Source organism: Malaclemys terrapin, chromosome 15 (genome assembly GCF_027887155.1).
Source record: "Malaclemys terrapin pileata isolate rMalTer1 chromosome 15, rMalTer1.hap1, whole genome shotgun sequence".
Classification (NCBI taxonomy): Eukaryota; Metazoa; Chordata; order Testudines; family Emydidae; genus Malaclemys; species Malaclemys terrapin.
In genome coordinates, this window is record NC_071519.1 from 413,116 (window position 1) to 438,007 (window position 24,892).

General features: G+C 64.2%; 2 protein-coding genes and 2 non-coding genes across 4 annotated transcripts; 2 read left to right on the forward strand and 2 right to left on the reverse strand.

The window, feature by feature from the left end:
* The first annotated feature begins 675 nt into the window (after positions 1-675).
* On the forward strand, positions 676-5,170 carry LOC128823219 (2-acylglycerol O-acyltransferase 2-like). The gene is made up of 6 exons (XM_054005383.1): positions 676-813; positions 1,772-1,950; positions 2,198-2,402; positions 2,917-3,091; positions 3,808-4,007; positions 4,447-5,170. Exons 1-6 carry the CDS (start codon positions 720-722, stop codon positions 4,599-4,601), a joined length of 1,008 nt encoding a protein of 335 aa, XP_053861358.1. The 5' UTR covers positions 676-719; the 3' UTR covers positions 4,602-5,170.
* A 2,094-nt stretch (positions 5,171-7,264) lies between these two features.
* On the forward strand, positions 7,265-20,456 carry MOGAT3 (monoacylglycerol O-acyltransferase 3). The gene is made up of 8 exons (XM_054005869.1): positions 7,265-7,612; positions 8,588-8,778; positions 10,746-10,853; positions 17,583-17,653; positions 18,326-18,530; positions 19,054-19,222; positions 19,647-19,825; positions 19,926-20,456. Exons 2-8 carry the CDS (start codon positions 8,706-8,708, stop codon positions 20,078-20,080), a joined length of 960 nt encoding a protein of 319 aa, XP_053861844.1. The 5' UTR covers positions 7,265-7,612; positions 8,588-8,705; the 3' UTR covers positions 20,081-20,456.
* Positions 20,457-21,650: 1,194 nt separating this feature from the next.
* Positions 21,651-21,724, reverse strand: TRNAT-AGU (transfer RNA threonine (anticodon AGU)). Its single transcript has one exon. It is a non-coding gene; the product is annotated as a tRNA-Thr (tRNA).
* A 1,963-nt stretch (positions 21,725-23,687) lies between these two features.
* Positions 23,688-23,759, reverse strand: TRNAW-CCA (transfer RNA tryptophan (anticodon CCA)). Its single transcript has one exon. It is a non-coding gene; the product is annotated as a tRNA-Trp (tRNA).
* Positions 23,760-24,892: the final 1,133 nt, after the last annotated feature.

Consider the following 24,892-nt stretch of genomic DNA (forward strand, 5'->3'; position numbering starts at 1 on the left):
TGGTCCCGGACCCAGGAGTGACCCACCCGTAGTACCCCCTGCCCTACCCCACCCTTGCCCTCGGGCATCATTCGGGCGCGGGGCGGGGGGGACCAGTCTGGTCACTCAGGGAGGGGACAGTGCAGAGGGGAGGGGCAGGTCCAGGGAGGAGAGGGGAGGGGGCGGTTCAGGAGGGGTGGGTGCAGTGCAGCAGGGAGGGGCCAGTGCAGGGAGGAGGGGGGAGAGGGAGGTGCAGGGGGCAGGGCCGGTGCAGGGAGGGGCGGGGTCAGTGCAGAGGGGAGGGGGCGGTACAGGGAGGAGAGGGGAGGGGTGGTGCAAGGGGCCGCACCATATCAGGGGGCGGGGCCGGCGCAGGGAGGGGCGTGGTCTGTGCAGAGGGGAGGGGCCGGCGCAGGCGGGGGTCGGTGTAGGGGGCGGGGTCAGTTCAGGGGGGCGGTGAGGGGGAGGGGGCGGGGTCAGTTCAGGGGGGCGGTGAGGGGAGGAGGCGGGGTCAGTTCAGGGGGAGGGGCGGGGTCAGTTCAGGGGGCGGTGTAGGGGCGGGGTCAGTTCAGGGGGGCGGGGTCAGTTCAGGGGGCGGGGAGGGGAGGGGGTCGGTGTAGGGGGCGGGGTCAGTTCAGGGGGCGGGGCCGCTGCAATGGGATAAATGCCGCAGGCTGACCCCACCTTCCCACCCCCGTCCCGCCACCCCCGGCCCCGATCCTGTCCCGCTCGGCCCGGCCATGCCGATCCGCTTCGCCCCGCTGCGCCTCCCGCTGCGGCGCCGGCTGCAGACCGCCGCGGTCCTGCAATGGGTCTTCTCCTTCCTGGCGCTGGGTGAGGGGCGCTGGGGGGCCGGGGGGGCGTCCCTCTAGGGGAGGCGATGCTGGGGGATGGTGTCCCCTCTAAACATCCGCTCTCCTGCCCTTCCCGGACGCCTGGGTCCCTTCTCTGGAGTGGGGGGGGGAGCCCCCCCATACTGAAATGCTGGGAGTTGAGCCTCTCCCCATACGGACTGGGGGGGTGTTTTCCCCTGTCCCCCCACCCTGCCCGCTGTGGGGTGTCTCCCAAGTAGGCTCCCTGCTCGGGGCGCTGTGGGGGGCGGGGGTGTTAACAGGGGCGGGGGGGTGCTGAGACATGCCCCCCCCACCAGCTGCAAAGCGCCCCCACCTGCTGCGGGGAGGGGTCCCTGATGCTGCTCTCTGCGGTAGTTGGGGGAGCGGTGCCCCGTGCCCCACACCCACCCCTGGGGCCGGTATGTGCCCCCTCCTCCCCCGGCCTGACTCAGGGCCAGTTCGAGAGGGGGCATTTTTGGGGGTGGGTGGGAAAGTAAGCACCAGTTGTGGGGTGCATGGGGGGGGAGTGGGGCTGGTGCATTGGTGGGCAATGGGGGGGGTGCATGGGGTGGAGCAGTCCGGAGTTGGGGGTGCCTGGGGGGGAGTGGGGTTGGTGCAATGGGGGGGATGTATGGGGTGGAGCAGTCCGGAGTTGGGGGTGCCTGGGGGGGAGTGGGGCTGGTGCAATGGGGGGGATGTATGGGGTGGAGCAGTCCGGAGTTGGGGGTGCCTGGGGGGGAGTGGGGTTGGTGCAATGGGGGGGATGTATGGGGTGGAGCAGTCCGGAGTTGGGGGTGCCTGGGGGGGAGTGGGGCTGGTGCAATGGGGGGATGCATGGGGTGGAGCAGCCCAGAGTTGGGGGTGCATTTGGGAGAGGGGGTGCAGGGGGAGCAGCCCTGTTGGGGGGTTGGGTGCACTGGGGGGGCTGGTTCCTCACTCCCCTCTTCTCCCCCCCCCAGCCCAGTGCTGCCTGGCCCTGTTCCTGCTGGCGCTGCTGGGGGAGCTCTGGCTGCCGGCCCTGCTCTACGCCGCCTGGCTCTACCTGGACCGGGAGACCCCGGCCCGCGGGGGGCGCCGCTCGCCCTGGGTCCGCAACTGGCCCGTCTGGCGGCACTTCCGGGACTATTTCCCCATCACGGTGAGACCCGGGGCTGCCATCCCCCCCCCCCCCCGGGCCCCGTATCGTGTTCCCCCCCGGTGGCCCTTGGGTGGGGGGGCTGCCCCCCCGGGCCCTGTAGTGTGTCCCCCAGTAGCCTTTGGGGAGGGGGGTGCTGTATCCTGCGGTGTACCCCACCCTGCGGTGTCTTGGCACCCCAGTATCCCCTGCCATGCTCCTGCTGCCCCCTGTCGGGGGGGCCCCTCTCAGCCCTCCCCTCTCTCCGCAGCTGGTGAAGACGGCGCCCCTGGACCCCTCCCGCAATTACCTCTTCGGGTTCCACCCCCACGGGGTGCTGGTGGCCGGCGCCTTCGGAAACTTCTGCACTGAGGCCACAGGGTTCGGGGAGCTGTTCCCGGGACTCACCCCACATCTGCTCATGCTGCCCTTCTGGTTCCGCCTGCCCCTCTTCCGCGACTACATCATGAGCGGGGGTGAGCGCGGCCCAGACCCCTGGGTTCTCCCCTGGGGCTGGGAGGGGGGTGGGGGCTGGTGGGTTAGAGCAGGGGGGGCTGGGAGCCAGGACTCCTGGGTTCTCTCCCCGGCTCTGGGAGGGGAGTGGGGGCTGGTGGGTTAGAGCAGGGGGGCTGGGAGCCAGGACTCCTGGGTTCTCTCCTGGGGCTGGGAGGGGGGTGGGGGCTGGTGGGTCAGAGCAGGGGGGGCTGGGAGCCAGGACTCCTGGGTTCTCTCCTGGGGCTGGGAGGGGGGTGGGGGCTGGTGGGTCAGAGCAACAGGGGGGGCTGGGAGCCAGGAATCCTGGGTTCTCTCCTGGGGCTGGGAGGGGAGTGGGGGCTGGTGGGTTAGAGCAGGGGGGGCTGGGAGCCAGGACTCTGGGGTTCTCTCCCCGGCTCTGGGAGGGGAGTGGGGTCTAGTTGGGGACTGGGGCAGCCAGGACTCCTGGGTTCTCTGCCCAGGCAGCGCAGTGACTCTCCTGTTCTCTCTCTCCAGGTCTGGTCTCCTCAGACAAGGCCAGCGTCTCCTACCTGCTGGGCCGGGAGGGTGGGGGGCAGGTGGCTGTGATCGCAGTGGGGGGCCCCCCTGAGTCGCTGGAGGCCCGGCCCGGGGCACTGACCCTCCAGATTCTCAGCCGCAAGGGGTTCATCAAGGCAGCCCTGCAGCACGGGTCAGTGAGCCGGGGGGGGGGGGGGGGGTGGCTGGCGGGGGCCGGGGGGGGGGGAGCTGGAATGGCTCAGGTTTCGGGGGGGGGGGACTCCTGGGGGGGAAATGGAATTGACATGTGTGGGATTATGGTATGGGGGAGGCTGGGGATTTCAGGGGGCTGGGGAGGGGGTTACAAAGTGGAGGGGGTGCAGCAGGGGAGGATTTTGGGGCAGGTGGGGCTGTGGGAATCCTGAGGGCTGGATGTAGAGGGGAGATGTGGGGGGGGGCTGGGGGAGCAGGGCAGAGGGGGGTGGTGTCAGGAGGGCACAGATCGGGGGGGTGGAACTGCGGGGCAGTGGCTGGAGGAGTGGGGGGTGTTGTGGAGAGGGGGTGTCGGGCAGGGCACAGAGGAGGGGGGCAGTGGCTGGAGGAGTGGGGGGTGTTGGGGTGTCGGGCAGAGCACAGAGGAGGGGGGCAGTGGCTGGAGGAGCGGGGGGTGTTGGGGTGTCGGGCAGGGCACAGAGGAGGGGGGCAGTGGCTGGAGGAGTGGGGGGTGTTGGGGTGTCGGGCAGAGCACAGAGGAGGGGGGCAGTGGCTGGAGGAGGGGTACATTATGGAGCAGGGGTGTCTAGGGGAGGCATCCAGGGAAGAGCAGCAGGTGGTGCGGGGGGGGGCAGGACATGGGGGTGGGGGCCACGGCTCCGGGAGTCTCCCCCTGACCCGCCCCTCTCCCCGCAGCGCCGCCCTGGTGCCCGTGTTCTCCTTCGGGGAGAACGAGCTGTTCCACCAGGTGCCGAACCCCCGGGGGTCGCTGGTGCGGGCCGTGCAGGAGCGGCTGCAGAAGCTCATGGGGCTGGCGCTGCCCCTGTTCCACGCCCGCGGGGTCTTCCAGTACAGCTTCGGCCTGCTGCCCTTCCGCAGCCCCATCCACACCGTGGGTGAGCCGGGGCTGGGAGCCAGGACGCCTGGGTTCTCTCCCAGCTCTGGGAGGGGAGTGGGGGCTGGTGGTTAGAGCAGGGGGGCTGGGAGGCAGGACTGGGTTCTCTCCCTGCAGCAGCTTTGGGGTGCCGAAGTCGACACATCCTGTGCTGAACGGCTGTAGCGGGGAGCTGTTTGCTGGGGGTGGGGGTGGTGGTGGGGGCAGGGAGCGGGAAGAGACCCTAGCTGGGCTGTGGGGGGAGCTGGCGGCTGGGGGGTGTCTGCAGTGCCTGGCGCGACGGGGGCGTTGCCAGCTGTTCTCTGACCCAGTCCCCCCCCCATGCCCGCCCCAGGGGATCAGGGCTATTGCCCCATACGGAGCCAGACTTTAACGGCGCGTCTCTGGGGTGGGGTGGGGGTGGTGGGTGGATCTGGCGCTAACCCCATCTCTTCCCCTAGTGGGGGCGCCCATCCTGGTGCCCCGGACGCCCTGCCCGTCCCGCGAGGCCATCGACCGGCTCCATGCCACCTACCTGGAGCAGCTCATCGCGCTCTTCGAGGAGAACAAGACCAAGTATGGGGTCCCCCCAGAGAAGCACCTCAACCTCATCTAGGAGCGCTGCCCCCCAGAGCCTGCCGCAGCGTGCTGGGACTCTGATACGGCGGGTGGGGATCAGGCCCTGTGGGGAGCAGTAGGGGGGCTGCTCTGCTGGGGGGCAGTTCTTATTGGGGGGGCCCCATGGGGAGCCCTCCGGGGCTTGTTTTGGTTCCCCTTCAATGGGGAGGGGGCCCTAGAGGGGGAACTTGAAGGAACCCCAACTTGGCCGCTTCCTACCCCCCCACTTCTTGCCCCAGGGTCTGGCTGCCCATCTCAGGGTACCCCAGCCTCCCCAGCAGGGGTGTGGGGCTGGCTAGGGGCTGTGGGGTGTGCTTCCAGCCAGCCTCGCTCTGAGTCAGGGGGCGTGGGGCAGAGACTGCCCTTTCTCCTGGAGACTCCTGCCCCCCCACTCCCGCCCCCCCCTGGATTCGCCTTGCTGCAATAGGGCAGCGGTTGTGAAACTGGCTGTGGGTCCCAGGGCTGTCTGGGCAGCATCTGCCCCCCCCTCCCATTACTGTTTGAAGTGGGCCTGGGCCAGATTGTAACTCCAGTCCCACGGGGCTTGCAATAAACCACCTTCCTGTGCGATCGGCTGCTGTCCTGTGTGTGGGGGACGGGGCGGCACTGGGGTAGGGGGTGCCGGGGTTTGTGTAGGGGGGGGGAGTGCTGCCTCCACCCTGCCTCAGGTCACACAGCAGCTCGGGGGCAGAGCCGGGGGGAGAACCCAGGAGTCCTGGCTCCCAGCCCCCACTCCCCTCCCAGAGCCGGGGAGAACCCAGGAGTCCTGGCTCCCGGCCCCCCCCTGCTCCAACCCACCAGCCCCCGCTCCCCTCCCAGAGCCAGGGAGAGAACCCAGGAGTCCTGGGTGAAGAGCCAGCCTCTTGTCCTGAGGCACTCAAAGGCGGTGGGGGCTGGATGCTGTAACCAGCCGGCTCCAGAGCAGGAGCCGGTTAAACATTTATCTTTCTGCAAACTCGGCCCAGGGCTGGGCAAAGGGCACCAGCAGACAGGCCGGGCATTGAGAAACCGAGGCAGCGTGGCACAGGGGCTGGGGACACCAGTGTGGGAGCCAGGACTCCTGGGTTCTCTCCCCAGGTCGGGGAGGGGAGTGGGGGCTGGTGGGTCAGAGCAGGGGGGGCTGGGAGCCAGGACTCCTGGGTTCTCTCCCCGGCTCTGGGAGGGGAGTGGGGGCTGGTGGTTTAGAGCAGGGGGGGCTGGGAGCCAGGACTCCTGGGTTCTCTCCCCGGCTCTGGGAGGGGAGTGGGGGCTGGTGGTTTAGAGCAGGGGGGGCTGGGAGCCAGGACTCCTGGGTTCTCTTCTAACCCTCTGTTCTAACTGCATTACATCCACTTCCTTACGAACACGAGCTGCCAGCCTAGGTTAGCCCCAAGGTCCGTCTTGCCCTGGGTCTGACGCCGACTAGTCCCACAGCCCCAGGGGCATTGTAGAGAACAGGGGAACGGTGGAAAGCCCCTGGGTGTCTTGTCCTGACATAGGGACCCCTGGCATGTGGGGCTGCCCTCAATGGACCTGTTCTCCAGGCACTGATCGCAGTGGGGTTTGACCTCGGTCACACCGTCCCCTAGCAGGGCGTTCCACATGCTAGTTGTGTGGCCAACCACGGCTTCCTCTGGTTTGTGTTAACCCGCTGGCGGGTGCTGCCGGATCGGGTGTTATGGGAAGGAGGAAATGACAGGCCTCGTGTTACAGCCCTGGCTCGTATCCTGCCCCCCGTCCCCCCCGAGGCGTCTGTTTCCCCCAGCCAGCAGCCCCGGGCTGGAGATGTTCCCTGCTCATTGCCTTTCCCTGGTCCGCTCGATGCTGGGCGGGAGGGGACGCCTGGAGTGGGACACCATGTCCAGGGGCCTGCCCCCTAGTGCTTTACAGTACCACCCCAGAAATCAGCACCCGAGGGGCCCATCTACCCTGGCGTCCTGGCTGGCTTGAAGGGGGATGTGCACCTCCTAATGGCTGATGCCAGAAACACCAGCTGCTGGGCAAAATATCCCAGCTCCCCCCCGCCCCCTGCTTGTTCGAGGTTCTTTACCTAACCAGCTGCAACTGGGGAGAGGGGCCTGCCCCTCCCTGCAGCTGAGGGGGGCTGGACTGCCTCCCATGGGTGCCAGCTCCTCCTAGCAATGCAGCTCCTGCCTGAAGCTGGGTGGGGGAGGTGGGGTTCCCCCTGTAGCTGGGGTGGGGCTGTGTAAGGGGGTGCAGGGGCCCCTGGGGTGGGGGTGCAGTAGGTCTAGGAGGGGCCTGGACTCTGCCCCAATCATCCCCCACCCAGCTCTGGGCCTTGGATTAGGGCTGGGCATGGAGGGGGTCTCCCTGGGCCGAGTGGTAGCAGCTGGCTAAACACTGAAGAAAATGAGGTGCAGAGGGGAGGAAGGGAGGTGCCTAAATCTAGCAGGAGTCCTGGCTCCCAGCCCCCCTGCTCTAACCACCAGCCCCCACTCCCCTCCCAGAGCCCAGGAGAGAACCCAGGTGTCCTGGCTCCCAGCCCACCCTGCTCTAACCACCAGCCCCCATTTCCCTCCCGGAGCCCGGGAGAGAACCCAGGCGTCCTGGCTCCCAACCCCCCCTGCTCTAACCCACCAGCCCCCACTCCCCTCCCAGAGCCGGGGAGAGAACCCAGGAGTCCTGGATCCCAGCCCCCTGCTCTAACCCACCAGCTCCCACTCCCTTCCCAGAGCCGGGGAGAGAACCCAGGAGTCCTGGCTCCCAGCCCCCCTGCTCTAACCACCAGCCCCCACTCCCCTCCCAGAGCCCAGGAGAGAACCCAGGTGTCCTGGCTCCCAGCCCCCCCTGCTCTAACCACCAGCCCCCATTTCCCTCCCGGAGCCCGGGAGAGAACCCAGGCGTCCGATCCACGCCAGGCCCTGGCTCTCAGTCTCTCCCTGCCCCCCCCCGCCCAGCTTATCTCCTGCCCCGCCGGAGTCTCATGTCGCTCCTGGGGGCAAAGTGCGTCGTCGTGAGTGGGACGAGGATCCGGAGCGGGGAGCAGGCCCCCAGGGCGTGGAGTTGATGGTGAGAGCCCCCTGCTGCTGGGGGGGCAGGGGCCGGGCTCGGGGGGGAGGGCAGGGGCTGGGTGAATCTGTGTGTGTGTGGGGGGGGGGGGGTCAGTTCCTCTCCCCTCCACAGGGTGTTGTGGGAGCCAGAACTCCTGGGTCCTACCCATCCATGCCCCCCACTATCCCTCCATCCCCCCACCCCCAGAGCTTGGTCAGCCCTCCCCATCCGTCCATCCATCTCCCACACCTCCCTATGTGTATGTCTCCCTTTCCCCCTGGGGCTCACGTGTCCTCACGCATTTCGTGGGGGGCGGTGTTTGTAGGGTAAACAGCTCCCATGCCCTGTCTCAGAGCCAGGACCATATAACCAGCCCCGTGCCCCACTCCAGAGGTGGCCGCATCTCTGCGCCGGGCGAGGGGTCCCCGGGTCACTGGCTGCCCCACCCCAGAGGTGGCTGCATCTCCGCGCCGGGCGAGGGGTCGCTGGGTAACTGGCCGCCCCGCCCCAGAGGTGGCCGCATCTCAGCGCCAGGCGAGGGGTCCCCGGGTCACCGGCTGCCCCGCCCCAGAGGTGGGCGCATCTTGGCACCAGGCGAAGGGTCCCCGGGTCACCGGCCACCCTGCCCCAGAGGTGGATGCATGTCAGCGCCGGGCGAGGGGTCCCCGTGTCACCAGCCGCCCCGCCCCAGAGGTGGCTGCATCCCAGCGCCGGGCGAGGGGTCCCTGTGTCACCTGCCGCCCCGCCCCAGAGGTGGCCGCATCTCTGCGCCGGGCGAGGGGTCCCCGGGTCACTGGCTGCCCCACCCCAGAGGTGGCTGCATCTCGGCACCAGGCGAGGGGTCCCCGGGTCACTGGCCGCCCCGCCCCAGAGGTGAGCATATCTCGGTGCTGGGAGAGGGGTCCCTGTATAACCAGTTGCCCCGCCTCAGAGGTGGGCGCATCTTGGAGCTGGGCGAGGGGTCCCTGAATAACCAGCTCCCCCACCCCGCAGGTGGCAGCATTTCAGAACCGGGCGAGGGGTCCCTGGATGAAGAGGTGGCCTGCCGGGCCCAGACTCTGTTCTCTCCTCGCAGGCGGGGGCTTTGTGGAGCCGGGCTTCCTCCAGCAGGATGACGGGTGCTCTGAAGAAGCACCTTGAGCTGCTGAGCGTTTTTCAGTGGGTTATGACCTTCCTCTTCTTTGGTAAGTGAGGCCGAGAGGGCGGGGGGGGCTGACTCCTGCGATGCGGGAGGTGGATGCTGCCAGATAGGCCTTTACACCATCCCCTGGCAAGGAGTTCCGCAGGTTAACAAAGCAGTTTCTCTTGTTGGTATTAAACCTGCTGCCTTTTAATTTCATCGGACGACCCCTGGGATCTTGTGTTGTGTGAAGGGGTAAATAACACTTCCCTGTTTGCTTTCCACACCCCAGCCCTCATTTTATAGACCTCAATCGTATCCGCCCTTAGGCGTCTCTTTTCCAAGCTGAACAGCCCCTGTCTTTTTAGTCTCTCCTCGTATGGGAGCTGTTCTGTACCCTGGATCACCTGTGCTGCCTTTCTCTGAACCTTTGCCAGTCCCAGTAGATCCTTTTTGCAATGGGGCGACCGCATCTGCACACAGTATTCAAGATGTGGGCGTACCAGGGATAATATTTTCTGTCCTATTCTCTATCCCTTTCTTAATGATTCCCAACATTCTGTTCGCTTTTTTGGTTGCCGCTGCACATTGAGTGGATGTTTTCAGAGAACTCTCCACAAGGACTCCAAGATCTTTCTTGAGTGGTAACAGCTAATTTAGACTCTTTCATTTTATATGTATAGTTGGGATTATATTTTCCCATGTGCGTTGCTTTACATTTATCAACATTGAATTTCATCTGCCATTTTGTTGCCCAGTCACCCAGTTTTGAGAGATCCTTTTGTAGCTCTTCGCAGTCTGCCTGGGACTTAACTATCTTGAGTAGTTTTGTATCATCTGCCAATTTTGCCACCTCACTGTTTACCCCTTTTCCAGATCGTTTATGAATATGTGGAATAGGACTGGGCCCAGTATACACCCCTGGGGGACACCACGATTTACCTCTCTCCATTCTCAAAACTGACCATTTATTCCTACCCTGTTTTTCCTATCTGTTACCCACTTACTGATCCAGGAGGGGACTTTCCCTCTTATCCCATGACAGCTGACTTTGCTTAAGCGCCTTTGGTGAGGGACCTTGTCAAAGGCTTTCTGAAAATCTAAATACACTATATCCACTGGATCCCCCTGTCGCAGAGTGTGGGGGAGTCAGGGCCCTGCACCCCCGGCTTCCTGTGATTCACCATGACTCTCAGCCAGCCAGTAAAGCAGAAGGTTTATTTGGATGACAGGAATACAGTCCAAGACAGGTCTTGCAGGCACAGACAACAGGGCCCCCCTCAGTTAGGTCCAGCTTGGGGTCCCAGGGCATCCCAGCCCACCCCCCTTTGGGGGGTCAGAGCCATCTCAGTCTCCCAGCCATCTCTCCAGCCCGCTTCCAGCCCTCTGCCTTCAGCGACCCCTCCCACCGCCTTTGTTCAGTTTCCCGGGCCAAGGTATCACCTGGCCTCCAACCCCTTCCTGGGTTCTCATGTTACACACTCAGGTATGCGCCTTCGGGCAGACTCCCATCCCCCATTGCAGACTATCCCAGCCACACTCCCCTGTCAGCATTCACAGACCACAGTAAGAACAGTCCCAGTTCGTCACACCCCCTTGTCCACATGCTTGTTGACCCCCTCAAAGAATTCTAGTAGATTGGTGAGGCATGATTTCCCTTTACTAAAACCATGTTGACTCTTCCCCAACAAGTTATGTTCATCTCTGTGTCTGACAATTCTGTTCTTTACTAGAGTTTCAACCAGTTTGCCCGGTACTGAAGTCAGACTTACCAGCCTGTAATTGCCGGGATCACCTCTAGAGCCCTCTTTAAAAATTGGTGTCAGGTTAGCTCTCCTCCAGTCATCTGGCCCAGCGGCTGAGTTAGGGGACAGGTGACATACTCTGCAATGTCCTGAGTTCCTGCAGATCTGGGGTGATCCCATCTGGGCCTGGCGACGGATCGCTGTGTAATTGATCGATTTGTTCTACCATCTCTTCGCTGGACACCTCAGTGTGGGGCCGGCCCTCAACTCTGTCCGCCCCCCACAGGTGCCTTCTTCACGTCCCTGCTGTTCTACCTGCTCTTCACCCGCCTCTGGGCCGTCTCTGTGCTGTACTTCGTGTGGTGGGTGCTCGACCGCGACACCCCAGAAAGAGGTGAGTGTCCGTGACCCCCGACCCCATGACCCCTTGTGACGGAGCAGGGAGCAGGGCAGATTTGACCTGGGAATGTTGCAGGGGGATTGCAGTGAGGAGGGGGGACTTCCCTTGAAGGAAGCTACCTGAGCTGTAACCTGAGCCAGGAACGGGGGTGGGGAGAATTAACACCTTCTGCCCGGGAGACTGAACAAAGGAGAGGAGCAGTGGGAGGAGTTGGGAGTTCAGTTTGGGTTTGGGCTGGGTGGTGCAACGCAGGGAACCCCAAGCTGGGGTCTAAGCTCCCTGAACCTCCCAGAGGGACCTAATTGAGGGGGTCTGGTTGTACCCACACGCTCTGCTTGAGACTGTGTTCCTGTCCTTAAATAAACCTTCTGCTTTACTGGCTGGTTGAGAGTCGCAGTGAATCTCGGGAAGAGGGGTGCAGGGCCCTAACTCCCCCACACTCCGCAACAACTGGTGGCAGCGGCGGGATCTACTGCACCCCGTGGACGGCGCTTCCTGCAGTAAGTGACTGGGGAGCAGTAAAACGAAGGGGGATTGACGGGGACCAGGCGTGCTGAAGAGTGAGAGAGAGACGGTTATTACCCCTGGGAGTGTGTGACCAGCGAGAAGGACTTTTGCAGTAACAGGGTCCCCCAGGGGGATCGCAGCGAGTGGTCCCAGGGGCGGAGGAGTCTGCAGCTCGACCCTGGCAGAGAGGCGGTGACCTCGAGAAGGGCTGGCACACTAGGGGGCCCCCTGGGAACTGTGGGGAGCTGTGAGCACACAGGCTGGTGAGTGGCCAGCAGGAAGATGTATGCCAAGCGGCTTAAGAGCGACCTGGTGGAGCTGTGCAAGCAGAGGGGGCTGCGCATTGGGAGGCTCACCAAAGAACAGCTCATTGCTCAGCTGGAGGCGGAAGATCGCGCGAATGAACTGATCCCTGTGTCTCAGGGAAGCAGCCTGGCAAATGCAGCGCAGGCACCAGTGTCTGTCCCAGCTGGGAGTGGTCAGCCGGCTGCTGAGGGCTTCCCGAGACCCCTCCTTCCTATGCCTAGGGGAAGGGTGGGGAGGAGCCCAGCAAATACCGAAGGCGCCGTGACCCCCCCGGCCAGCAGGGGGTCCCCCCGGCGAAGCTCGCCGGCCAGCAGAGGATCCTCCCGGCGACGTTAGGCATCCGGGGAGCGGAATTGGCTGGAATGGGAGAAAGAGCTAAAACTGAGGGAGCTGGAGGATCGTGAACAACAGAGACAGCATGAAGAGAGACAGCGTCAGCAGGAACGGGAGGAGAATGAGAGACAGAGACAGGAGAATGAGAGACAGCATCAGCGTGAACTGGAACTGGCGAGACTGAGGGGCAGCGAACCCCCGGCTGCGGTGAGTGAGGGAGGACCCAGGACTGCACGGAGCTTTGATAAGTGCATCCTGGCCCCACAGAAGGAGGTGGAGGACATGGATGACTTCCTGGAGGCCTTTGAGACGGCCTGCGAGCTGCACCGGGTTGATCCCGCGGACAGACTCCGGGTCCTTACCCCCTTACTGGACCCCAAATCCGTGGCATTGTACCGCCAACTGGGAGAGGCAGAGAAAGGGGACTACGAACTATTCAAAAACGCCCTGCTACGTGAGTTTGGGCTGACTCCTGAGATGTACCGGGAAAGGTTCCGGAGTCAGGATAAAACCCCTGAGATCTCATATCTGCAACTAGCCGTCCGCATGGAAAGATACGCCAGCAAGTGGGCTGGTGGGGCCCAAACGAAGGAGGACTTGATTAAACTGCTGGTACTGGAGCAACTGTATGAGCGGTGCCCATCTGACCTGAGCCTGTGGTTGGTGGACAGAAAGCCAGAGAACCCGCGACACGCTGGGCAGCTGGCTGATGAGTTTGTAAAGAGCCGGTCAGGGGGTGGCAGGGAGGAGCCCCAAAGGAACAGGCCCGCCGCGATGCAGAGAGAGAGTCACCCTGGGACCTCCCAAAGGGGGAATATGGGGAATCCCTTCCCACGGGGAATGCCCAGCATCAGGGACAACCGACCGGCTCGAGGGGACCCACGGGACCTGAGCTGCTATTACTGCGGCCAAAGAGGCCACGTTCGGGCCCAGTGCCCCAAGCTCAAAGACAGACTGAGCAGACTGAACCCGCACCGGGTTAACTTGGTAGAGGCCCAGACGGACGAGGGGCAGGCTTCTCACGCAAGAGGGGCTGGCAGCTTATCAACTGCTCAAGAGAGAGAAGGGCCCCAGGCCAGCTTCTCTGGGGGGCCAGATGCTCCGGATTCAAAGTTCTCCGTTTACAGGGTTGGCGCGGGGCTGTCCCTGCGGAGCGAGTGCCTTGTTCCCCTGGAGGTAGATGGGAAGAAAGTTTATGGATACTGGGACACGGGCGCAGAGGTGACACTGGCCCGGCCCGAGGTGGTGGCCCCAGATCGGGTGGTGCCCAACACCTTCCTGACCCTGACCGGGGTGGGCGGGACCCCATTCAAGGTTCCCGTAGCGAGGGTACACCTGAAATGGGGGGCCAAGGAGGGCCCCAAGGACGTGGGAGTGCACCACCATTTGCCCACTGAGGTGTTGATGGGGGGGGACCTAGAGGACTGGCCAAGCAGCCCCCAGACCGCCTTAGTCGTGACCTGTAGCCAGAGCCGGCGAGGGGCACTACGCCCTGACCTTGGGAAGGATGTCCCACCGGAGGCACCGAACCCTTCCCGGGTGGGTAGGGAACACCCAAGGACAGGCCTCGGGGTGGCAGGGGCTTCCGACCCAGCCGACGAGAGGGAGCAGGTCCCCATCCCTTCCCCAGCCGCCGAGTTCCAGGCCGAGTTGCAGAAGGACCCCTCCCTGCGGAAGCTAAGGGGCCTGGCTGACCTCAGTGTGGTACAGACCATGAGGAGAGGATGCAAGGAGAGGTTCCTGTGGGAGAAGAGGTTCCTGTACCGAGAGTGGGCTCCCCCAGGGGAAGTGGAGTCGTGGGGGATCAGGAGGCAGCTGGTGGTTCCCCAGAAGTTTCGCCACAAGCTACTGTACCTGGCCCATGACATCCCTCTCGCAGGGCACCAGGGGATCCGGCGCACCAGGCAGAGGCTGCTACAGAACTTTTACTGGCCCGGGGTCTTCACCAACGTCCGGCAGTACTGCCGATCCTGTGACCCCTGCCAGAGGGTGGGGAAGGCCCGGGACAAGGGGAAGGCAGCATTGAGACCTTTGCCCATCATAGAGGAGCCTTTCCAGAAGGTGGCCATGGACATAGTGGGACCTCTCAGCAAGACGACCCGGTCTGGGAAGAAATACATCCTGGTGGTGGTAGATTTCGCCACCCGCTACCCCGAGGCAGTGCCCTTATCGTCCATTGAAGCAGACACTGTGGCGGATGCGCTGCTGACCATTTTCAGCCGAGTGGGGTTCCCCAAGGAAGTCTTGACGGACCAAGGGTCCAACTTCATGTCGGCCCTACTCCGGTGCTTGTGGGAGAGATGTGGGGTCCGGCACAACTGGGCCTCAGCATATCACCCCCAATCCAACGGGCTGGTGGAGAGGTTCAATGAAACGCTAAAAATGATGATGAAAACATTTATGAATCAGCACCCGCAGGACTGGGACAAGTACTTACCTCACCTGCTGTTTGCGTACAGGGAGGTACCCCAGGAGTCTACCGGGTTTTCGCCTTTCGAACTGCTATATGGAAGGCGGGTAAGGGGGCCCCTGGACCTGATGAGAGACGAATGGGAGGGGAAGGCCACTCCTGACGGAGAGTCGGTGGTGGAGTATGTCCTGACCTTCCGGGAACGACTTGCCGAGCTCATGGGCCTGGCCAGGGAGAATCTGGCCAGAGCCCAGAGGAAGCAGAAGGTCTGGTATGACCGCACAGCACGGGCCTGTGCCTTCGCCACTGGGGATCAGGTGATGGTCCTCATCCCCGTGAGGAAAAACAAACTCCAGGCCGCCTGGGAAGGGCCCTTCAAGGTTGTCAAGCAACTAAACAAGGTAAACTATGTGGTGGAGCTGTCGAACCGGGCACACCACCACCGGGTGTACCATGTGAATATGATGAAGCCATATTATGACAGGGGGAATATGGTGTTGGCCGTGTGTGGACAGTGGGAGGGGCAGGGAGATGACCCTTTAGTAGATCTATTCCCTGGGACAAGAGCTGGCTTCCCCCTGGAAGCAATTCCCCTCTCTGATCGGCTAACCCCTGCCCAGCGAGCTGAGATCGGAGGGGTGCTGCATCTGTACCAACAGCTGTTTTCCAACCAGCCTGGACGCACTAATCTGACTGTCCACCGGGTGCAGACAGGATCGCACCCGCCTATAAAATGCTCCCCCTTCCGAGCCACAGGGAAAACTGCTCAGGACCTGGAAAGAGAGGTCAATGACATGCTGGCTTTGGGGGTGATCCAGCCGTCTTCCAGCCCTTGGGCCTCGCCAGTGGTGCTGGTCCCCAAAAAGGACGGGTCGATCCGGTTCTGTGTGGACTATTGGAAGCTCAATGCCATCACTGTAGCCGATGCCTACCCCATGCCCAGGCCGGACGAGCTCCTAGACAAGCTGGGAGGTGCTCGGTACCTTACCACCATGGATCTTACAAAGGGCTATTGGCAAGTGCCGCTGGATGCAGATGCCAGGCTGAAATCGGCCTTTGTCACCCCTCTGGGGCTCTATGAGTTCCTGACCCTGCCCTTCGGCCTCAAGGGAGCGCCGGCCACCTTCCAGCGCCTGGTGGATCAGCTACTGAGGGGGATGGAGAGTTTTGCCGTGGCGTATATCGATGACATCTGTGTCTTTAGCCAGACCTGGGAGGACCACATATCCCAGGTTAGACAAGTGCTGGACCGACTCCAGAAGGCTGGGCTGACCGTAAAACCGGAGAAGTGCAAGGTGGGGATGGCTGAGGTATCCTACCTAGGCCACCGGGTGGGAAGCGGCTGCCTAAAGCCGGAACCAGCCAAAGTGGAGGTGATCAGAGACTGGCCCGCTCCTCAAACCAAAAAGCAGGTCCAAGCCTTTATTGGGATGGCAGGGTACTATCGGAGGTTCGTGCCCCACTTTAGCGCCATAGCCGCCCCCATCACTGAGCTGTGCAAGAAGGGGAAGCCAGACAAAGTGGTCTGGACCGAGGAGTGCCAGGAGGCTCTCCGGGCGCTGAAGGAGGCTCTGGTCAGTGGCCCAGTTCTGGCAAACCCAGACTTTGACAAGCCCTTTATGGTGTTCACCGACGCCTCAGACACAGGACTGGGGGCGGTGTTCATGCAGGAGGACGAAAAGGGGGAGAGACACCCCATCGTGTACCTGAGCAAGAAGTTGCTACCCCGGGAGCAGAACTACGCGGCCATCGAGAAGGAATGCCTGGCCATGGTGTGGGCACTCAAGAAACTAGAGCCATATCTCTTTGGGCGTCACTTCACCGTGCACACCGACCACTCTCCCCTGACCTGGCTGCACCAGATGAAAGGAGCCAACGCCAAGCTCCTGAGGTGGAGCCTGCTCCTGCAGGATTATGACATGGACGTGGTCCATGTGAAGGGACGTGACAACCTGATAGCGGACGCATTGTCCCGGAGAGGGAGCCCTGAACTTCCCCAGGTCACTGGTCAGAGTGACCCCGCTCAGTTCAGTCTCGAAGGGGGGAGAGATGTGACGGAGCAGGGAGCAGGGCAGATTTGACCTGGGAATGTTGCAGGGGGGTTGCAGTGGGGATGTGGGACTTCCCTTGAAGGAAGCTACCTGAGCTGTAACCTGAGCCAGGAACGGGGGTGGGGAGAATTAACACCTTCTGCCCGGGAGACTGGACAAAGGAGAGGAGCAGCGGGAGGAGTGGGGAGTTTAGTTTGGGTTTGGGCTGGGTGGTGCAACGCAGGGAACCCCAAGCTGGGGTTTAAGCTCCCTGAACCTCCCAGAGGGACCTAATTGAGGGGGTGTGGTCGTACCTACACGCTCTGCTTGAGACTATGTTCCTGTCCTTAAATAAACCTTCTGCTTTATTGGCTGGTTGAGAGTCGCAGTGAATCTCGGGAAGAGGGGTGCAGGGCCCTAACTCCCCCACACTCCGCAACACCCCTATCCCCCCTGAGCCAGCCAGTCCCTGCCCTGGGGCCGGGTGGGAGCCGGTGCCCCCCTAGAGGGGACAGGCCCCTGCCCCCTTCCCCGCCCCCCTGAGCCAGCCAGTCCCTGCCCTGGGGCCGGGTGGGAGCCGGCACCCCCTAGAGGGGACAGGCCCCTTCCCCATTCCCCGCCCCCCTGAGCCAGCCAGTCCCAGCCCTGGGGCCGGGTGGGAGCCGGCACCCCCTAGAGGGGACAGGCCCCTGCCCCATTCCCCGCCCCCCTGAGCCAGCCAGTCCCTGCCCTGGGGCCGGGTGGGAGCCGGCGCCCCCTAGAGGGGACAGGCCCTGCCCCATTCCCCACCCCCTGAGCCAGCCAGTCCCTGCCCTGGGGCCGGGTGGGAGCCGGCGCCCCCTAGAGGGGACAGGCCCCTGCCCCATTCCCCGCCCCCCTGAGCCAGCCAGTCCTCGCCCTGGGGCCGGGTGGGAGCCGGCGCCCCCTAGAGGGGACAGGCCCCTGCCCCATTCCCCGCCCCCCTGAACCAGCCAGTCCCTGCCCTGGGGCCGGGTGGGAGCCGGCGCCCCCTAGAGGGGACAGGCCCCATTCCCCACCCCCCTGAGCCAGCCAGTCCCTGCCCTGGGGCCGGGTGGGAGCCGGCGCCCCCTAGAGGGGACAGGCCCCATTCCCCACCCCCCATATCTCTCTCCGCAGGCGGACGGCGCTCAGACTGGATGCGACGCTGGCGAGTCTGGCAGCATTTGACTGATTATTACCCTGTCAAGGTAACGGGAGGGGGGGGGCGGGGGAGGGTCAGTGGGGTCAAGAGGGCATCTGCCCAGCTCGGGGGTGGGGAATGGGGTGGGGGAAGTGGAGATAGGAAGGGGGGTTGGGGCAGTGGGGCCAGGACAGGGTGGGTATGTTTTGTGGGGGTTCATACCAGAGTCTGAATATTTAACCCCCCCGACTGCCTGTCTGTCCGACCCTCCCCTGCCCCTAACGGCTTATGTTTGTCTGTCCAAATTGTCTGTCTCTCTCCCCACCCATTCCCCGCTCCCGGGGGCTGTCCCCCTGCTCCCCCCTCTGTCCCACACCAACCACTTCATGAGCCCCTGCTCCCACAGTGACCCCTTTGCCCCCTCAGCACCCCCCTTTTATCCCCTCCGGCCCCCACGCTGACTTCGCTGCTCCCTCTGCCCCACATTGACCCCCAGCCCCTTCCAGACACCCATGTCCCTCTCTGACCTCCGCCCTCTCCCCACTGACCTCTGCCGCCGCCCACGACCTCTGCCCCACGATGACCCCTTTGCCCCCTCTGACCTCTGCTGTCCCCAGTCTCTGCCTGCCCCCCACTGACCGCTGCCCCACACTGACCGCTGACCCCTTCCTGACCCCCATGTCCCTCTCTGACCCTTTTCCCCTCTCTGCCTGCTCCCCACTGATTTTGTCCCCTGCAGCTGGTGAAGACGGCAGATCTGCCCCCCGACCAGAGCTACGTGCTGGGCTCCCACCCCCACGGCATCATGTGCGCGGGGGCCGCGGCCGCCTTCTGCACCGAGGGCCCCGGCTTCTCCCAGCTCTTCCCCGGCCTGCGGCCCAGCCTGGCGCTGCTGGCTGGACTCTTCCGCCTGCCCCTCTACCGCGAGTACATGATGGGCTTCGGTGAGGGGCCGGGACCCCCGGGCATGTGTAGGGCAGGGATGGGGGCATGGTGGGCTCGGGGGGGGGCAAGGGGGGTGAACATGGCATCCCCCCACCTGGGACATGGGCTCTGGGGAGTTGGACCTGGGGGGAGAAGCTTGTAGCTGCCCCCCCTCCACATCCATGTGTATAGGGGGTGTGTGTGTGTGTGTCTCCCATCCCTATAGGGGGGGTCTCTCATCCCGGGAGGGGGTAGTTGGCCTTCTGGGCTCTGCCACTCCCAGCTATAAAGAGTTTATGTGGGGGGGACCCCCCCCATGTCCAGGTCCCTCACCGGCGGGGGGCACTGCTGTGCTTGGGGGGTGGTACGTGTCCCCCCCTTCGCTCCCCATGCTTTGGGAGGGGTTAATTGCTCCCTGGGGTGGACCTGGGGGAGCTGCCAGGTTGTTCCCTGGGGCAAAGGGGGTGTTTGACCCAGGATGGGGGGAGGTTGCTGCTTCAGCCCCCGCGCCCAGCTCACTATCTTCCCCCCACACACACACAGGGATGTGCCCCGTGAGCCGCCCCAGCCTGGATTTCCTGCTCGCCCGGCCCGGCAACGCGGTGGTGATCGTGGTGGGGGGTGCGGCCGAGTCGCTGGACTGCGCCCCCGGGCAGCACCGTGTCACCCTGCGACGCCGCACCGGCTTCGTGCGCCTGGCGCTGCAGCACGGGTGGATACCGGGGGGGGGGGGCAGGCTGGAGTGGTGGGGGTGGGGGGGGGGGAAGTGGCGTAGGGGACGGGTGCTGGGTGGGTCCTGGTCAGGCGCCCTGAGATATGGGGCTGGTGCATTGGGGTTGGACGCCAGGCCGGTGCATTGGGTGTGGGGGGCACTGGGGTGGTGAGCTGGGGCACAGGACGGGTGCTACGTTGCTGGGGGGTGCGTGGGTCGGACGCCAGGCCGGTGCATTGGGTGGGGGCATTGAGAAGGGCGGGGTGGGGGCACTGGGTGGGCGGACACTGGTGCCCAGGGCGGGGGAGCTGGGGCAGGGGCCGGGTGCTGCGTTGCTGGGTGGGGCTGCGTTGCTGGGTGGGCACCATGTCGGGCGCCAGGCCGGAGCTGCTCCCCGGCTCTAACCCCCTCCATCTTGTGGCAGGTCTGCCCTGGTGCCCGTCTATTCCTTCGGGGAGAATGAGGTCTTCCGGCAGCTCGTCTTCCCGCCGGGCAGCCGGCTCCGGCACCTGCAGCTCCGCTTCAAGGACCTGATGGGCTTCGCGCCCTGCCTCTTCTGGGGGCGTGGGCCACTGCCCTTGCCCTCGCCCATCACCGTCGTGGGTGAGGAGACCGGGGAGGGGTCAGTCCCGGGCCCTGAGCCGGGCGGGGGGGGGATCCCAGCCCCCCGATAACCCCCCCTCCTCTCTCTCTCTCTCCACAGTGGGGAGCCCCATCCCGGTGCCGCGCCGCCCCCACCCCACCCACGCCGAGGTCGCTCACTACCACGGGCTCTACGTGGAGCAGCTGCGCCAGCTCTTCGACCGCCACAAAGTCAGCTGTGGGGTGCCAGCCTCCTGCCGGCTCAGCGTGGTCTAGGAACCCCCAGCCTCCTGCCGGCTCAGCGTGGTCTAGGGACCCCCGGCCACCCCCCCCCCCAGCCTCCTGCCGGCTCAGCGTGGTCTAGGGACCCCCGGCCTCCTGCCGGCTCAGCGTGGTCTAGGTCCCCTTCTCTACTACACCCCCCTGCCAGTTGAGCATCAGTGGGGGACCCCCCCGCGCCCAGTCCACAGGGTTCTGCCTCGTCTTGGGGTCCTGCGCTCCCCACGCAGGCCCCTCCCCTGTCCAGCTGGCTCGGCGTCACCTGGCTCGCGCTGCACCCCCCTTGTCCCGCTGCTGCGTGGCCTGGGGCAGCCCCCGCTGAGGGGGGGGCGGGTCCTGCCCCTCAATAAAAGCTCGGAGAGTTCATTGGGCACCTCCCGGCTCCAGGGACTTTTTATACCTCCACAGCCCCAGGGCTGCAAACCAGCCCCCACCCCCACCTCTCCACGGACCGAGAGCGGGGGGCCCTCCCCAGCCCCCCCACCTCTCTCCTCTCCACGGACCGAGAGCGGGGGGCCCTCCCCAGCCCCCCCAACTCCCTCTCCTCCACGGACCGAGAGCGGGGGGCCCTCCCCAGCCCCCCCACCTCCCTCCTCTCCACGGACCGAGAGCGGGGGGCCCTCCCCAGCCCCCCCACCTCCCTCCTCTCCACGGACCGAGAGCGGGGAGCCCTCCCCAGCCCCTCCCTCTTCTCCACGGACCGAGAGCGGGGGGCCCTCCCTAGACCCCCCCAGCTGAGATATGGGGCCTGTTGTGCCGGGCGCTGCCCAGACCGCCCCGCTCCCCCCCCCAAGGTCAGGCTGGGATGAAGGATTTGGGAGTGACAGGGGGGGGGGGGCATTCCTGTGCGCACAGACACCTGCTCCTCCCCCAAAGGGGCGGGGGGGGGCTCCTGCTCGCTGACTAACATGGAAATTTCCTCTGAGTGCCTGAGCCCTGGGAAAGCGGGGGGGGGGGGGCGGGGGGGGCTGTGCCAGGGGAGATTAGGTGCTGTGGGGGGGGGGGGCACCTTCTCTCACTCCTGTTCATTTTACCATGCACCTGACGCCTGGGTCCCTTCCCTTTCATGCACCGGGCTCCCGCCCCCATGCACCTGACGCCTGGGTCCCTTCCCTTTCATGCACCGGGCTCCCGCCCCCATGCACCGGACGCCTGGGTCCCTTCCCCTTCATGCACCGGGCTCCCGCCCCCATGCACCGGACGCCTGGGTCCCTTCCCCTTCATGCACCGGGCTCCTGCCCCTCATGCACCTGACGCCTGGGTCCCTTCCCCCTTCATGCACCGGGCTCCCGCCCCCCATGCACCTGACGCCTGGGTCCCTTCCCCCTTCATGCACCGGGCTCCCGCCCCCCATGCACCGGACGCCTGGGTCCCTTCCCCTTCATGCACCGGGCTCCCTCCCGCCTCGCACCAGCGTGTGCTCGCAACAGGCCTTTTGCTTTGCAGCTACGTGAGCTCCGGGATTCCCTCCCGCAGCAAAAGGGTGGGGGTGGGGGTGGGGGGGAAGAGGGGGCTGTGGTTTGGGGAGGACCCCGCCCCCAGGAAAAGGGAGCGCCCCTCCCCCCACAGGCACCGCTGGGATTCGAACCCAGGATCTCCTGTTTACTAGACAGGCGCTTTAACCAACTAAGCCACGGCGCCGGGCTGCTGGGCTGGGCGCCGGGCGCCCCTGCTGCCTGCTGGCTACGCGGGGGGGCCGGAATAAGTGTGTGTGGGGGGGGGCAGCTCCCTCTGCCTCTACCCCCCCCCCTCCAAACCCTCATGGCTCCGGTGTCCCTGCGAGTTGAATTGGGAGTCAATCCGGATTGACACCCCAGGAAACGCCAGCAGCAGCCTCTGGCCTTGCTCCGGATTCCCCCCCGCCCCCACATGTGGAGGAGGTCCAGAGCCTGGCCTGGCTCGTGGGGAGTTATGGGGTTAGGATGTGGGGGGCTGGGAGTGGGCTCTTTGCCTAACCCAGTCCCCTGTCCCCGTCTGGGACCCCCAAGGCAGGCAGTGTTTACATGTGGCTGGCAGGAGGGGGGGGGGGTCTTGGCCCTGGTGGGATCACCCTCTGTGTGTTGTCCTTGGAAGCCCGCACACCTCACACACACCCACCTCTGCCCCCTCAGGGCCCCCAGGCTTTGAATGGGGCATTTGTCTCAGCCCAGGGGGGGCTGGGCACAGGAATCCCACTGCTGGCACCAGAAGTCCCTGCACGCCCCCCCACCCCCTTCCCTGGCAGCTCCGCTAATGACCTTGTTGCTGGGTAATTAGGCCTTGGGACAAAACACTCATTAAGGGGCCGCACATGCCTGGCCTGGTGATGTGGGGGTGGGGCGCCAGGGCTGGGCGCGTGATGGGGGAGGCAGAGATAAGGGAGGGGAGTGGGGGGTAGGACCCCCCACACAACAGGAGAGTGGGGGTGGGGGATGGGTAGGACAGCCACTGACCCCAGAGCACCAGGTCCTGTGTGTTGCGTTGTTGCATTTCACAGCCCCGATGTGTGTAATGCATTGCTGGGCCCTAGGGGGCGTTGCATTGTGTTGTGCTGTGAGGCGTTGTGTTGCATTTCACAGTCCCCATCTGTTGTGCATTGCGCTGTCCTGGGGCATTGCATTGCGTTGTGCGTTGTGTTGCATTTCACTGACACAGTGGTTGGTGCATTCAACGCCACCGCACAGTATCTTGGTACGCAACAAACCAGACTATACTGCAATTCACGGCAACACAACAGCCTGATGTTGTACTCTAGAATGTTGTCTTCTACATCACAATATTGTGCTGTGGTACACTGTGTCACAGTGTGTATGGGAGCCAAAGGGTGTCATGTGTGATGGTGTGTTGAATGATATTGCAGTGTGTTGTGTTGCAGTGTGCACAGCATTTTGTGTGTGTTTGGGAGGAGGGGGAAGTCATGTGTTGTGGAGTGTTAGACGGTGTTGGACTTTTGCATTGAGTAGGACACTGGTGTGTGTGTGTGTGTTGGATTGTGTTGCAATGTGTAGGGCATTGTGTTATAGTGTTGCAGTGTGTATTGTGTTGCAGCGTGTAGGTTGGGGTGTTGCAGTGTATTTGTTGTGTTGCAGGGGGTGTGTTGGATTGTGCTGTAGTGTTGCACTGTGTGCATGCATTGTGTTGCAATATGTAGGACACAGTGTGTGTGTTGTGTTGTAGTATGTAGGACAGTGTATTGCAGTTGCAGTGTGTGTGTTGTGTTGTGTTGCAGTATTTACGTGAGTGTGTGTTGTGTAGCAGTGTGTAGGATGGTGCGTTGCAGTGTGTAGTATGGGGTATTGTGTAGCAGTGTGTGTTGTGTTGCAATGTACAGGATGGGGTGTCGCAGTGTGTGTTGTGTAGCAGTGTGTAGGACGGGGTGTTGTGTTGCAGTGTATAGGGATGTTGCAGTGTACAGGACCGGGTGTTGTGTTGCAGCGTGTGTTGTGCAGCAGTGTGCAGGACCAGGTGCTGCAGCAGTGTGTAGGACGGGGTGTTGTGTTGTGCAGGAGTGCACAGGACCGGCTGTCGCAGCGTGTGTTGTGTTGCAGCAGTGTGTAGGACGGGGTGTTGTGTAGCTGTGTGTGTTGTGCAGCAGTGCAGCGTGTCCCAATAAAAAGGGCCGGTGTGACCCCGACGTGATTCGAACACGCACCCTTCTGATCTGGAGTCAGACGCGCTACCGTTGCGCCACGAGGTCGCCCGCGGTTGGGGCCGGAGCCGGGGCTAGTCCAGGCTTCTCCGCCCCCCCCCCCATCCCATCCCGGGGAGGCGGGGGCGGGACCTGTCAGGAGTGCGGGTGTGAGTTGGGGGGAGGTTATGGGGGGAAGGAGAAGGGCTGGGAGTTATGGGGCTAAGGGTTATGGGGGAAGGGGAGGGGCTGGGAGTTATGGGGCTGAGGGTTATGGGGGAACGGGAGGGGCAGGGGGTTATGGGGCAGGGAGGTTATGGGGGGAAGGAGAAGGGCTGGGAGTTATGGGGCTAAGGGTTATGGGGGAAGGGGAGGGGCTGGGAGTTATGGGGCTAAGGGTTATGGGGGAAGGGGAGGGGCTGGGAGTTATGGGGCTGAGGGTTATGGGGGAACGGGAGGGGCAGGGGGTTATGGGGCAGGGAGGTTATGGGGGGAGGGGCAGGGGGTTATGGAGCAGGGAGGTTATGGGGAGAAGGGGAGGGGCAGGGGGTTATGGAGCAGGGAGGTTATGGGGAGAAGGGAAGGGGCAGGGGGTTATGGAGCAGGGAGGTTATGGGGAGAAGGGAAGGGGCAGGGGGTTATGGAGCAGGGAGGTTATGGGGAAGGGGAGGGGCAGGGGGTTATGGAGCAGGGAGGTTATGGGGAAGGGGAGGGGCAGCGGGTTATGGGGCAGGGAGGTTATAGGGGAAGGGGTTTATTGGTGGCCCAGGTCTGGGGAGGGAGGGAGGCGATGGGGGTTAGGGGCGAGTGGGGGGGGGTGGACAAGCTCACGACTTGGGGCTTGTGAGTGGGAGGCTGGGAGGGGGGTAGGCCCAGGTCTGAGCTGGGGGACCTGGGGGGTGACAGTTATGGGTGGGGAGTATTTAGGGGGAAGGGCCTGGTCTCACTGACTCAACCCCCCTTGTGAGGGGCCAGGTTGCCAATTGGAGTGCGGGGGGGGGGGTCTGTAACCCTGGGCTATGGGGGGTCTATGGGGCCCAGCCCACCAGGTGTGTGGGGGTGGACAGGGAGGCTGCTGTGATGGGGGGGGTGCAGCGAGATTGAGGTGCGGGGGGGGGTCTGTAACCCTGCACTATGGGAGGTCTATGGGGCCCAGCCCACCAGGTGTGTGGGGGTGGGCAAGGTGGATGCTATGATGGGGG

Coding starts and splice junctions, on each gene's coding strand:
- LOC128823219 (XM_054005383.1), top strand. CDS start 720: ATGCCGATCCGCTTCGCCCCGCTGCGCCTCCCGCTGCGGCGCCGGCTG. Junction 2,403..2,916: donor CGACTACATCATGAGCGGGG/GTGAGCGCGGCC, acceptor CTCTCTCTCCAG/GTCTGGTCTCCTCAGACAAG. Junction 4,008..4,446: donor CAGCCCCATCCACACCGTGG/GTGAGCCGGGGC, acceptor CTCTTCCCCTAG/TGGGGGCGCCCATCCTGGTG.
- MOGAT3 (XM_054005869.1), top strand. CDS start 8,706: ATGACGGGTGCTCTGAAGAAGCACCTTGAGCTGCTGAGCGTTTTTCAG. Junction 10,854..17,582: donor CCGCGACACCCCAGAAAGAG/GTGAGTGTCCGT, acceptor CTCTCTCCGCAG/GCGGACGGCGCTCAGACTGG. Junction 18,531..19,053: donor CGAGTACATGATGGGCTTCG/GTGAGGGGCCGG, acceptor ACACACACACAG/GGATGTGCCCCGTGAGCCGC.